The sequence below is a fragment of the Electrona antarctica genome, assembly GCF_951216825.1.
Source record: "Electrona antarctica genome assembly, chromosome: 14".
NCBI classification, from domain to species: Eukaryota; Metazoa; Chordata; class Actinopteri; order Myctophiformes; family Myctophidae; genus Electrona; species Electrona antarctica.
In genome coordinates, this window is record NC_136795.1 from 33,794,316 (window position 1) to 33,806,949 (window position 12,634).

The 12,634-nt window shown below is 45.9% G+C and overlaps 1 protein-coding gene across 7 annotated transcripts in view; it reads left to right on the plus strand.

Moving 5' to 3' along the window:
- The window catches only part of arhgap23a (Rho GTPase activating protein 23a), a gene marked incomplete at its 5' end in the record, with an annotated part of 67,813 nt that overhangs the window by 46,243 nt on the left and 8,936 nt on the right, over positions 1-12,634 (plus strand). For 5 of the 7 annotated variants that reach the window (XM_079521264.1, XM_079521261.1, XM_079521262.1 and 2 more), the window contains 14 exons: positions 1-763; positions 5,248-5,403; positions 6,157-6,268; positions 6,462-6,501; positions 6,634-6,771; positions 7,258-7,566; positions 8,036-8,097; positions 8,214-8,332; positions 8,434-8,552; positions 8,722-8,874; positions 9,104-9,182; positions 9,272-9,345; positions 9,676-9,765; positions 12,441-12,566. The exon at positions 1-763 is cut by the window's left edge and continues 882 nt beyond it. In XM_079521264.1, the coding sequence (XP_079377390.1) occupies positions 1-763; positions 5,248-5,403; positions 6,157-6,268; positions 6,462-6,501; positions 6,634-6,771; positions 7,258-7,566; positions 8,036-8,097; positions 8,214-8,332; positions 8,434-8,552; positions 8,722-8,874; positions 9,104-9,182; positions 9,272-9,345; positions 9,676-9,765; positions 12,441-12,566 (2,340 nt within the window). The remainder of the gene's footprint in view (positions 764-5,247; positions 5,404-6,156; positions 6,269-6,461; positions 6,502-6,633; positions 6,772-7,257; positions 7,567-8,035; positions 8,098-8,213; positions 8,333-8,433; positions 8,553-8,721; positions 8,875-9,103; positions 9,183-9,271; positions 9,346-9,675; positions 9,766-12,440; positions 12,567-12,634) is intronic. The other 2 variants (XM_079521263.1, XM_079521265.1) reach the window with 2 other exon arrangements.

Consider the following 12,634-nt stretch of genomic DNA (forward strand, 5'->3'; position numbering starts at 1 on the left):
TCGCCCACGTTTGATAGGCAAGCCTGGCTCCAGCAGGCTCTTCAACCGCCCCCCAGGACCGAAGCTTACCATTGGCAGGGCAGCCACTATGGCGTAGCGCAGGCACCCCCAGTGTCCCGACATACGCAGTCCCATCATAAGCCCCACCCCCAGACCTCCTACACACAGCCCCAGCCCCAACAGCCCACCTCTCAGAGCAGGCGGCTGCCCACCGGGCAGAGCATGGACGACCAGCCGGTGGGCTACCGCAGCTACAGCCCCTCGTTCTATCGCAAGACGGGCCGCATCCTGCAGCAGGCCCAGTCTTTCAGGGACCCTTCCTATTCTGGCCCACACCTCAACTGGAACCTGACCCCTAAAACCAGTCCGCCAGAGCCTGCCCCCCTCAACACCTCTAGCGCCTCCCCCCTGACCTCTGTCACGCCTGAACCCCAGGACAGAGCGTACAGGCCCACCAACCACGAGAGGGAAAGAGGTGCAGGTGAGGGACCATCGGAGGTGGTGGTGGCAGCGGTGGCAGCACAGACTCAGGAGGTGGTCCTGAGACAGAAGCCTCCCACGGGGCGGAGGAATGTCCATGGCCTGCGCCACCCCCACTACGCGCTGGAGGTGGACGACCTAGATCCTCCTGTGTTTTCCTCGGACCCCCAGAACTCTGCACAGGTCCCTCAGTCCACGGGAGACGGTGCTTTGCGTAAACCAAACGGAAACCTAGCCCCTTTATCCACAGAGGATGACTCGCTAGCATCCATACCCTTCATAGGTAAGCGTGAAGCTTCAAAGATTCCCTCGTTCACAAAACCCCAAGCTGACCTTCAGATTGGATTCTCTGTGATCTATTTCTGAGCATGTAGGATAGGAAAAAAGCAAAGCTACAGGCTCTGTGTGCATAACTGTATTCCAAGGTTTCCAGAAGGCGGTATTCCCGTTTCCTGGTGATTTGATTGGCTGATTTAGATTGGCTCGTTTGATTGATTGCTGCTGAGACAATCAAACAGAGCCTATGGGTAAATGAACTGGAAGAAGAACGGGTATAATGCCACCTTCTGGAAACCCAGAACTACAGTTATGCACAGAGCCTATTATGAGAATCGACTGCCCTTCATTTCCTCTTTGTCTGTATCGCTGTGTGTCATCTGTCTGGATATAAGTGGTAATACCAGTACTTCCCACAGTCAAGTGATTGTATTGTTTGATTGTATTTTATCTGAGAATTCACTGATCCGCCTACCTACTCTCCAGATGACTCTCTTACCCAGGAAATTAGATGGAAGTGTGTGTTTGTGTGTGTGTGTGTGTGTGTGTGTGTGTGTGTGTGCGTGTGTGCGTGTGCGTGTGCGCGTGCGTTGCACACGCGTCTGTGGAGGGAGATAGTTTGTTGCATACTTGATTAGAACTAGTAGATAGAACGTTATTGGATTTGAACATAATTGCTGCTGTGCGCCCGGCCTGTCAATAACAATTACTCTTTCATTTGCTTAATTTCACCAAATGTGTCAGCTAAGGGATTCAATGAAATCAGAATTAAATTGACAAACAATGAACCGAATCCTAATGGCAGGAGACACAGCCGTGGCTTTGACACTGATCTTGCTATGATATGACCTAGGCCAATCTGATCACCTTTCTGTACACAGCGTGTGTAATCGGCCATCGACGTGAGCCTTTCTGTAACAGTATGTACAGTATGCAGTGCTGTTCATGTTGGTGTCAGCAGGAGGTAAACGTCGTCGTGTCTCAGCTTGTTCCTCTCACAACATTCTGTGAAGGTAGAAGAAGAACGGCCAGTCACTAAACTCAGTATGGACAGCAGTCGTTCGTTACTCCCAGTCAAACCAAAGCTAAACCGAGCCAGTCAGTCTGGCAGGATAATATAATGTTCCAGTGGTCAACTGTACTGTATGCCCTGCTGATTCCAATCAGCTGACATGGCAGCGTCGGCACATCTTGAAATGATCACGTAGAATAGATAGATATAAGCATCATTTATACTTTGTCGTACCACCGCGTGGCTCGATGAAAATGACAGTCAATGAACGTGCGACACAGTCAAAGACAAAGTATAAATTTGCCTTTATGCAAATGAGCTGTTGGGGCTGTGTGTGCCACATAACATGGAAGGCAAAGTGAGAAAGGCAAGTGAAGAGAGAATTCAACGTATCGGCACACCAACATTCTTGCCTTCGTACCTTCACTGAATTAACAGAAACTAGGCAGTCAGAGCGACAGGCTGGGACACGTTTAATGGCCACATATTGAAACTAGGCTAGCTTCTCCCCATAGACTCTTCCTCTCCTTATCTCTCTGATGAAGTTCCTGATATGATCTGGGCCTGTTCTCGGCGGGGGGTGGCTTACTGTATGACAGTACAGAAAAAACACAAGCCCGTATTTGATGGACATGATTTCTTGTTCTCTTTAGATATTCAAATTTCTATTTGCTTTGTATTTACAACAGCCCCCTCCCTCTGTGATCAATTATTTAGTTAGAGCCAGAGCACATATGAAGTGAATCCAAAGAGGGCGCTTGAGCAGCAGGCAACAGATCAAATATTTTTTCCTTTCCTTTGCACTGCATGAAATCCTTCCTGTACCCCCTCATTTTCCTTCAACGCGAATCAAACTTGCAGCTTACCCAGGAGACTTTGTTCTACATTTTGGGGGGAGAACAGTAGGGATCCTTATGCCTGACTTATAATTAGTTGAATGCCGTGCCGCACACCCCAAATAGCCGATCTACAAGTTCTTCTGCAACGCTTTGTGAGCTTCTAAATCGGCTATTATCGGTATGAATCGCCCTTTACACTCAACTCTAGTCTTTCCCCCATCCAGCCAACCAGCCTCAGGCATGGCAGTGTGCACTGCTTGCCCCCCTCAATGCCACTATTGTGCTCCTGTGGGAATTGGAGTGGGGGTGTGTCCACTACTGTCTTTACTAGCTGGACCCTCCACACAACAGGCACAGTCAGCAAGACCATCGCCAAGTCCCACTGTATGTTCTCAAAGACATCTGTCTGTCAAGGTCTCTCTTCCACTCTAGTCTTGTTTTAGCCTTGTGAATCTCTCTCTCTCTCTCTCTCTCTCTCTCTCTCTCTCTCTCTCTCTCTCTCTCTCTCTCTCTCTCTCTCTCTCTCTCTCTCTCTCTCTCTGACCAGTGAGGTCATGGCATCTGATATAGTGAAGGGGAAGTGAATAACAGCCCACTGTAGTATATAGCTCTCTCTCCTATGCAGGCCTGTAGTATATAGCTCTCTCCTATGCAGGCCTGTCTGTAGTATATAGCTCTCTCCTATGCAGGCCTGTAGTATATAGCTCTCTCCTATGCAGGCCTGTCTGTAGTATATAGCTCTCTCTCTCCTATGCAGGCCTGTCTGTGTCTCGTGGCTGTGAGCTCACGCTTAATGATGGCCTTTGTTAAACCCGCAGCTCGGCTATTTCTGGGCCCTGCTGTAAACAGGCAGATTTCACATCCCAGATTGGGAATGTTTCCTGCATATGCCTCCTCTCCTACTCTTTCTGGATGGGGCATATCACACTAGTATGCACGCACGCACACACACAAGAGACGGTAGCATGAAGCAGAAAGACAGGGGTGGGAGGTGGAGGAAAGCCAGAGAGGCAGGTGTGGAGAATGGAGAAGTTGGAATGCAAAGGGATACATCATGGCGTCTATTGGACAATGCATACGTTACGTGCGGAGGGAGGTACGCACTAGGCTTTGCACGATGATGAGATAAGGAAAATAATGAACAAAATCAACCCGAACTGGAATGAAAACGGCACAACGAAATAACACACCATAATGTAATGTGAATTTTCATTCAGCTTACTTACAGTGCACTGACAGTCTGCGGGGAAAGCTTTGGAATTGAGTGAGCCAGCCAGAATCCCTGCCTGCAGCCTCATAAAGAGTGACGCTCTACAGAGAGTGACGCTCTGCTGCCCTCTGTTGTTCAGTGACAGAACAAACCAAGGGCCTCCCGGCTGCAGCGTTCTGACAAGCAGCTGCTTAAAATGTCACCAGCAAATCCTGCTTCTCCTCGCTCTATGCTGATATCGCGCTGGTCTCTAATCCTCGCTGTCAGTCAGGAAGTAGGCTTGTGTGCACTGTGCACGCAACGGTTTCTTTCATATCCCTCTACTTCAGTTGACACGGATGGAACATCAGTATAGATTATCTGCCTTTTTATGTCTTAGTACGACAAAGTGAACACACTTTGTTTAGAATGTGGAAAATGCAATATAGTATTTTGTACTCTCACAAATTATTCTTGTTGGAGGATCAACTGCTTTTACACGTCCTCCCAAATTGCACATCACACATTTTTTTAAAGAACTGAAACTTGGTGCTCATGAACGTACCTGTCACAAATCTCCCTTTGTTCTCATTCAAAGACTGCTTATGGCGACAGGAGATGCAGGTACTACATTCTTTGAAGAATATCTTTCATATTACGATATGTGATTTGTAAGCTTGGCAGATTTTTGTTTGGGTTTTTCCATTTCCCAAAGTCGGCTACACGCAGCTCATCATGTTTTCAGTGGGTTTGCAAATGACTGCCGATGCTTGTGTTTGCTGGCTGCATCATCTATGTACTTCCCACTCTGGTGCTTGAGATAAAAGAATTACGTATGACGTTTTATGACCGTGTGTACACTGTACAGTATGTGTGCCCATAAATGTGGGTTGCCAGACATATGTGTATGAACTTTATGGATCATCTGACCAAAGAAATGGGAAGGTGCGGTGGACGCATCGTCTTATTCTTCTCAGGAGTTTATGAAATCTCTGAAGCTCAAGACGTGGTTCCAGCCGTTCCTTGTCAGCCCTATTCCATGTAATCCTCCTCCTTCATCTAAAGCCTAATTTATACTTAGTCTCAGGATGGTGTTGCTCACTGAAAATCTATTAATTTCGGCGAGCGACTTTCTTGTGATAAAGTATCAATTAGGGTTAGCTCTCCTACTCTTTCCAATACCGTCCTCTTCCTCTCTATGACTTTCCTCTTAACACCTGATTCATACTTAGTTGCCGATCGGTGTCGCGCACCAAAAAGAGCAGATCTACAAGCTCACAACATACCGTGAGCTTGTCGATCAGCTTTCTTTTTTGGTGCGTAACATGATGTGCACCCAAGTATGAATCTGGCGTAAACTTTCTAACACCCACTCCTGTCCTCCATTTCCTTTTTGCCTTTCCTCTCCTGTTCTATAACCCCTCCGTCCCTCCGCCCCCTTCCCTTAACAGATGAGCCGACTAGCCCCGGCGCTGACCTGCGTGCTCGCCACGTACCCGCGTCCTCCGTGGTGTCCAGTGGCATGAGCTCGGCGCCCGCAGTGGTCACCAGCCCCGCCTCCCCTACCTTCACCTTCCCCCACACAAGGGTCTTCTCACACGACTGCAGTGAGTGACCCCGCCCTCCTCACTCGGGGCCGGTCAGCCTCCGTTCTCTCTCTCTCACTGCATGCCGTTATACCAGGAAGGACATCTGATCTGTGGCATTTACCTGTGACAAAGCTCCTCCCTCTCTTCGCCCTTCAGTGAGGGGGAATTGTGCATGACGGGAATGTCAGACTATTTGATCTACGATGATGCTGTGATAGGTTCTTATAACAAGTCATAATATGGACTTGGCTTGTCTTTATTTCATTCAGGTTTATGCCTCTCTTTGAGCCTCTAACTTGCATGCCTGACGTGAAGGATATTAGTAGTAGTACAATGAGGATCAGATTGTGCATGCTTTTGTCATCGTGATAGCAGTCACTTCTTGCCATTGCATGTCATGACGGCCCAACAGTCTCAGACGGATCCCTAAAATGCATGCGGTTGTCTGACCTTTGAGATTCCGTGCACCTGCATGCCAGTGGTTGTGCCAAGTGACCAACAATTATTAGATACATCCCACACAGCCAGTCTATCTCTCCACCCTCCATCCAGACCACCTCACCCCTTTGCCAACCTCCAACTCTCCATTCCTCCTCCCACTAACCCCTCTCTTAATCCAACACAGATTCATTCTGGTGATTGGCATTACTTCAACATTCTTTTGCTCTTTCTGTCTTTCTTTTTCTGTTTTGTTCTCTTCTCTCTCCATTTCGCTGTCCTCACTCTCTCTCTGCATCTCTCTACGACGCTCATTCATCTCTTGCTGAGCAGGCAGTATTAAATCCAGTCGACGTTCCTCCTATCTTCTAGCCATCACCACGGAGCGCTCCAAGTCATGTGACGAAGGACTCAACAGCTTTAGAGAAGAGGGACGTGTCTTCTCGTGAGTACACTGGGTCCAAGACACTGGCCTCCTTAATGACGTTTGTTCATGTATTGTTTTATTTAGGCCACCTTTGATGTTATTGTTTTACATTGTCAGTCTACTACTGCTATGTGGGCAATAATGAACCTAAATAGGGAACATAACATAAGGCACAACAATTGATCAACACCGTTGTTGTCATCCTCTACAGGAGGCTACCAAAGAGGGTGAAGAGCTTCTTCACAGATGGGGTACATTCCTTTTCTTTCACAAGCATACCTTCATGTTCGATGTGTCTATTATAGTATACAGTATATATTCAAAACGTACACCTGAATGTTAATTGTGAACTTTATATCCTGATACCTTGGCCTGTGTTGCAGTCTCTGGACAACCTTGGGACAGCAGAGGAGGTGCGATCCAAACGCCACTCCACCTCAGAGCTGGGCAGCATCACCTACAGCGACGTACGGCGAGAGGGGTGGCTGCACTACAAGCAAATCCTCACAGAAAAGGGCAAGGTGGGAAGATAAAAGAAATGCAACTGTGAAGTTTAATGATGTTACTATGGCCCCTCGCTTTTGTCAGTTCCTCTTTAGGTCTCTTTGTCGTTTTTAGAATTTTCATGGATTATCCCCAGGCAGAGTATGACATTTTAACGGATATATTCCAGCCACTGACTCACTATTTCTAGAGTCACAACTAAGAACCATGGTGAAGCTGCTTTTAGCTCTTATGGCAGCACCAGACTGTGAACCAGCCTTCCAGTTGAACTGAGACTATAGCTTAAAACACCTTTTTTCTTTGCTTTGCATTTAGCCTTTTTAACTAGCTATTAAACAACTTATTTCCTGTATGTAATGTGCCATTTCATGCTGTGTGAAGTGGATTGCATATTTGCATTTCATTTTATCGTGCAAAATGTCCTTTCGGACATTCAAACATCTAAAACAACGTAATAAATAAACGTTGATTTCTTTGACTTCGCCCCCCGTTTGTTGTTACAGAAGGTGGGCAGCGGCATGCGTCCATGGAAGCGCGTCTTCTCCGTGCTGCGGACATATTCGCTGTTCCTCTACAAGGACAAACGAGAGGCTGTCCTTCGCGGGGCCATCTTAGGCAGCGGGGCTGAGGACGAACAACCAATCAGCATCCGCGGCTGCCTGGTGGACATCGCGTACAGTGAGACCAAGCGTAAACATGCACTGCGCCTGACCACCCAGGACTTCTGTGAGTACCTGCTGCAAGCGGAGGACCGGAAGGACATGCTGGACTGGATCGAAGTCATCAGAGAGAACAGCAAGACAGACAACGAGGTCTGTGGACACGGCATTTCCTGTCACCTTTCAGATCGTGTTCTTTTTCTAAAGTCCTTCGTGTAATGCATATTGTTTAACCACATTACCCCTTTATGGGCAAAAACCTTTTTTTTCTTCGATTCGATGTGAATTTACTGTCATTCTGATCAAACACCTCAGTCTGAGAAAGGATAAAAAAGACAGACAAAAAAGGGTTTTAAGATTACAGTTAACATGACAGTGGACGAGGGGGAATCATTTAATTTACAGACCACATCCGAGTGAATTAATACATTTATAAAAAATGATGTCAAAAGTGTCTTGCTGGGAAAGCCTTTGGGAAAAAACACGTAAAATATGTCTTTGGCAGTAAATGAGCTTAAGTAGAGATTGGCTATAGAGATTTATAATAAGTATAAAATAGGGTTTAAGTGGTTGATGAAAAATGTGACATGTTATAATGCAGATGTTTGTGTGTTTGTTGCAGGAGCTTGGCTTCTCCAGGCAGGCACTGATTAGTAAGAAACTGAACGACTACAGAAAACAGAGGTGCCAATCTTAACTTCTGCTTATATTAAATATAATGCAGCTATTGTTGACACTTCCTAGATGTGTGTCACCGCTGGCATTGTGTATTTAACTCGGATGTGTGTCTGCCCCTGCAGTCCGACGAGCAACAAGCCTGACTCGTCTCCCAGGGCGTCCCGGATGAAGCCTCCCTTCCTGCTGGCCAAGATGGAGAATGCTGCCGCGACGCCACGCTCACCCAAGTCTGAGGGAAAAGGTACGTGTATTACTTTCACTGTATTCCTAGAGACAGTCACCTCTTTGTTGTAATGGTTTTAGCGCGTGCCGGCTTGACTTGTTGACTTGTTTCCCCCCCAGATGAGAGCAGCCCCCCAAAGTCTCCGTGGGGAATCAACATCATGAAGAAGTCTAAGAAGGCGGGGCCTAAGGCTTTTGGTGTGAGATTGGAGGATTGCCAACACGGTGCTAATAATAAGGTGAGTCATGGCATCCTCTGCTGTGCCCCTGGCTGCTAGGAATGAACTTTGTGCCCCTGGCTGCTATGAATGAACTTTCCACAGCAAAATACTGTGGTTGTAAATTGTAATTTATGCTCCTGTGTCTCCCCCATGTCTGATTCATGTCTGTCGTGTCCGCCCCTCCCAGTTCATTCCTATGATTGTGGAGATCTGCTGTGGTCTGGTGGAGGAGATGGGACTGGAGTACACTGGTATCTACAGGGTCCCGGGCAACAACGCCGTTGTGTCAGCTCTGCAGGATCAGCTCAACAAGGGTGTTGACATCAACCCCACCGAGGAGGTGAGAGAGACAGAGAGACGACAACATACATACTGTACACGTAGGGTCTTGTAAACAAGACCAGCTAGGCTAACACGATATTCACTGAGGCTGACTCACCCAAACTGTAGTAGAGGGCTGGTGACGTAATGGAGTTTAATAATAGAGACACTGACATTGGTATGTTTGGGTGCAAGTGGGTGACATTCCTATCACTGACTTTATCCTCTGTTCTTTCCCTTGTCAACAGAAATGGCAGGACCTGAATGTGGTCAGCAGTTTGCTCAAGTCCTTTTTCCGCAAACTACCAGAACCCCTCTTTACTGATGGTGTGTGTAGCGTTATCAAAGAAAAGCAAAGGATTTACACTCTTGACACAATTCAGCCGTCGCTTACATGATCTCTTTGTTCTTTACAGATAAGTATAATGACTTTATAGATGCCAATCGGATGGACAGTGCATCGGAGAGGCTCAAAACCATGAAGAAACTGGTGTGTACTTATGCCTTCTAGTTGTTATGAATTAATATTTGTATTATTTCTTTCATTTCTGGTTTATTTTCAAAGAGACAGTGCAGAGAGGTGGATGACATGCATCACACAGGCAGAAAGCGATTGAGACACATTCATGTGGTGCGCTCTTAGAATTATCATTTTGAACAGGATAGTTTCCCATCCTAGTCAAATATGGGCGTGTGTGTGTGTGCGCGTGTGCGTGTGTGTGTTTGTGTTTGTGTGCACATATGTGTTTATGTGAATGTAACGGCCGCCTGACAGGTTCCACAGGTTTCTCATTGTTAAAGACTTGTTTGTCTTTCATAGATCCGTGACCTCCCAGATCATTACTACCACACTCTGAAGTTTCTGGTCGAACATCTGAAGACGGTAGCCGACAACTCAGATAAGAATAAGGTGTTCAATCTTACGTTCTTACTTCTTACCTTTAACTTATTCTTTATTTCCACACCTTGTGTATCACTTTTTCAATCAAATTCACTATGTCCAAAACCGTTACCTTTTCAGGAAATGGAAAAGTTCCCATTGATCCAATGTAATTATTTAGTCACAAGCTCCTGCTAAATACTTTTCATTGGTTAAATATTTATAAAAATCGACACAGACGTACTGTAGCCACTTTCACTTTCACGAAAATTGCAGAAATAACAGATCTGGGAATGGCCACACAACTATATAAAAGTGCCCGTTCGCAGATTGGTTGTTGTCTCCACCAGGCCGAAGGCATGGGGAGAGAGTATGTTTTGCACTCCGTCCGTCCGTCCGTCCGTGTGTCCGTGTGTCCGTCCGTCTGTGAACAGCTAATCTCTGGCACCGTTGGCTTGATCGCAGCCATACTCTGCACACACACTCCCTGGATGCCAGAGCTGAACCTCTGCTCCAAAGTTTTCACATTGGCCTGTTATAGCGCCACCAGGAGGTTGCTTTGTGCAAAACAAATGTTTTGACAGTACACCTACAGATTTTGTCCAAACATTACGCAAATTGGTACCCAGTCTCTCTAGAGCCATTCAACCAAACGGGTCTTTCAGATTTTTCAGACTCCATCCTGATTGGCTACGATTGGCTTCCAAAGTTCGCAGGAGTGCTCCGTTTCAAACAAAATGCTGCAAATCATGAACACATCTTGTGATTTCCGTGAAATTTTGCACGCACATTCCCACTAGGCAGAGGAAGAAATGCCACTTGAATATTTTCAACTCAGCCTCATGGTGGCGCTATAACTGGCCGATTTGTGTTTTTACCTATAACTGCACCGATCTGTGTAAAACCATGTATGCACACTCCCTAGAGGTCAAGGAAAAACCTTTGCCTGGAATTTTTCACATCTGCTTTTTATAGCGCCACCAGGAGACCGACATATGTAAAACACATTTTCTAATATTACTCCTTCAGATTTTATCCAGATTTCACGCAAATCGGTACACATGCTCTCCATAGTCATGTGATCATGTGATTTGTTTGATTTCTCATAATTATCCATCCTGATTGGCTACGATTGGCTTCTAAAGTTTGCAGGAGTAGTCCGTTTTGTACAAATCGCCACAACTCCTCAACGCAGCATCCGATTGCGGTGAAACTGTGCATGCCTATTTCCACTACTAGGCTGAGGAAGAAATGCCACTTGACAGTTTTCAAATCAGCCTCATGGTGGCGCTACAACAGGCCAAGTTGCGTGACACACACACACACACACACACACACACACACACACACACACACACACTCTCCTATCCTCCTGGTGGAGACCTGTGCCCAGAAGGGCACTTTTTCTAGTTATTACTTGTTATGTTACTGTGGCATGCTGAGTGTTACTGTGGGTTGTTGCAGGCACAAGACCGTTGTAATTAAAGCTACAACGTACATATTGGTGCATCAAGCATGTAGCAGCCTTGCTGGATGTGCTGCTTGCTATGTGTTTAAATCAGTCCTTTATAGAGCGTCGCAGTCCCGCCTCCTACCCTGGACCTGGAAATGTCTATGTCCCATAGACATTTCTTAAAGTATTTATTTAAAGACGGTTACGCCGCGGACAAAGCCAACTCGAGTCGTGACAACTCATGACAACACAAACAATATTTTGGACCAAACAAATAATTAGAAAGAAGAAAAAAACGGCAGGTTACAACACTTTTTTGTTGTTTTTCTTCTTTGTAATTATTTGTTTGGTCCAAAATATTGTTTGTGTTGTCATGAGTTGTCACGACTCGAGTTGGCTTTGTCCGCGGCGTAACCGTCTTTAAATAAATACTTTAAGAAATGTCTATGAGGAAAATGCATTGGGTTTCATTTCCTGGTCCAGGGTAGGAGGCGGGACTGCGACGCTCTATACAGTCCTTTGCACAACTGAGCCAGCTCTGTCTCTCCGCTGGCATTCTCTCTAGTGCCGGTTGTGGTTGGCCCGTCTGGGCCAAATATTTGACTCACTTTTACCGTAGCAGAGAGTTTCCAGTGAGCCAACATGCACGATAGCAGCACCCTGACTCTGTTTGGCCAAAATTGAACACTGTAATCGGTATCATTTGTAACACCTGTGAAGGAAGTAAAGAAGCAGCCCAATGTCTTGCCAATATGGCTGCTGTACATGAAGACAGTTGGAAACACCTGCTGATCAACTGCTGACCGCTCCTCTGAGTCATTGCCCCAATCTCCATCCACGGCAGTCTTGAGTGAGAGTTTACAAATATCTTAAAAACTGTAAACAGCTTGAATTTGGGAAAAGTTAAATATCCAATGCATATGGCCAGTGGTCCGTGGCCTTGTTCAATTTGAGATCGATTGGCCAACCAACTGAGGAGAAAAATGCATGAGGGCATTTCCACCCACAACAGATTCTTAATTGAGTGAAATTGAGTTCACAAAAATGCTTATAGACAGGTTACATTTGGCATTGATAAAATGTTCAGCACGGTTCATATTTGTGGTAGAAGAGGAAAGTTACATCTACCGGTATTATCATTTGTATTAAAAACTCACATTGATTTGTTCGATGCAGAAAATATTTGTGCTGCTTTTTGGATTATTCAATTAATAAAAAAAAGTAATCAATACTAAATCATCTCTTCCTACAGATGGAGCCACGTAACCTGGCCCTGGTATTTGGACCCACCCTGATGAGGACATCTGAGGACAATATGACAGACATGGTCACACACATGCCTGATCGGTACAAGATAGTTGAGACCCTCATCCAACATGTAAGATCTACTGTACACACAAATATATTAAGAAAGCACTTACAAAGTTATTTATGTCTGTGAGGAAT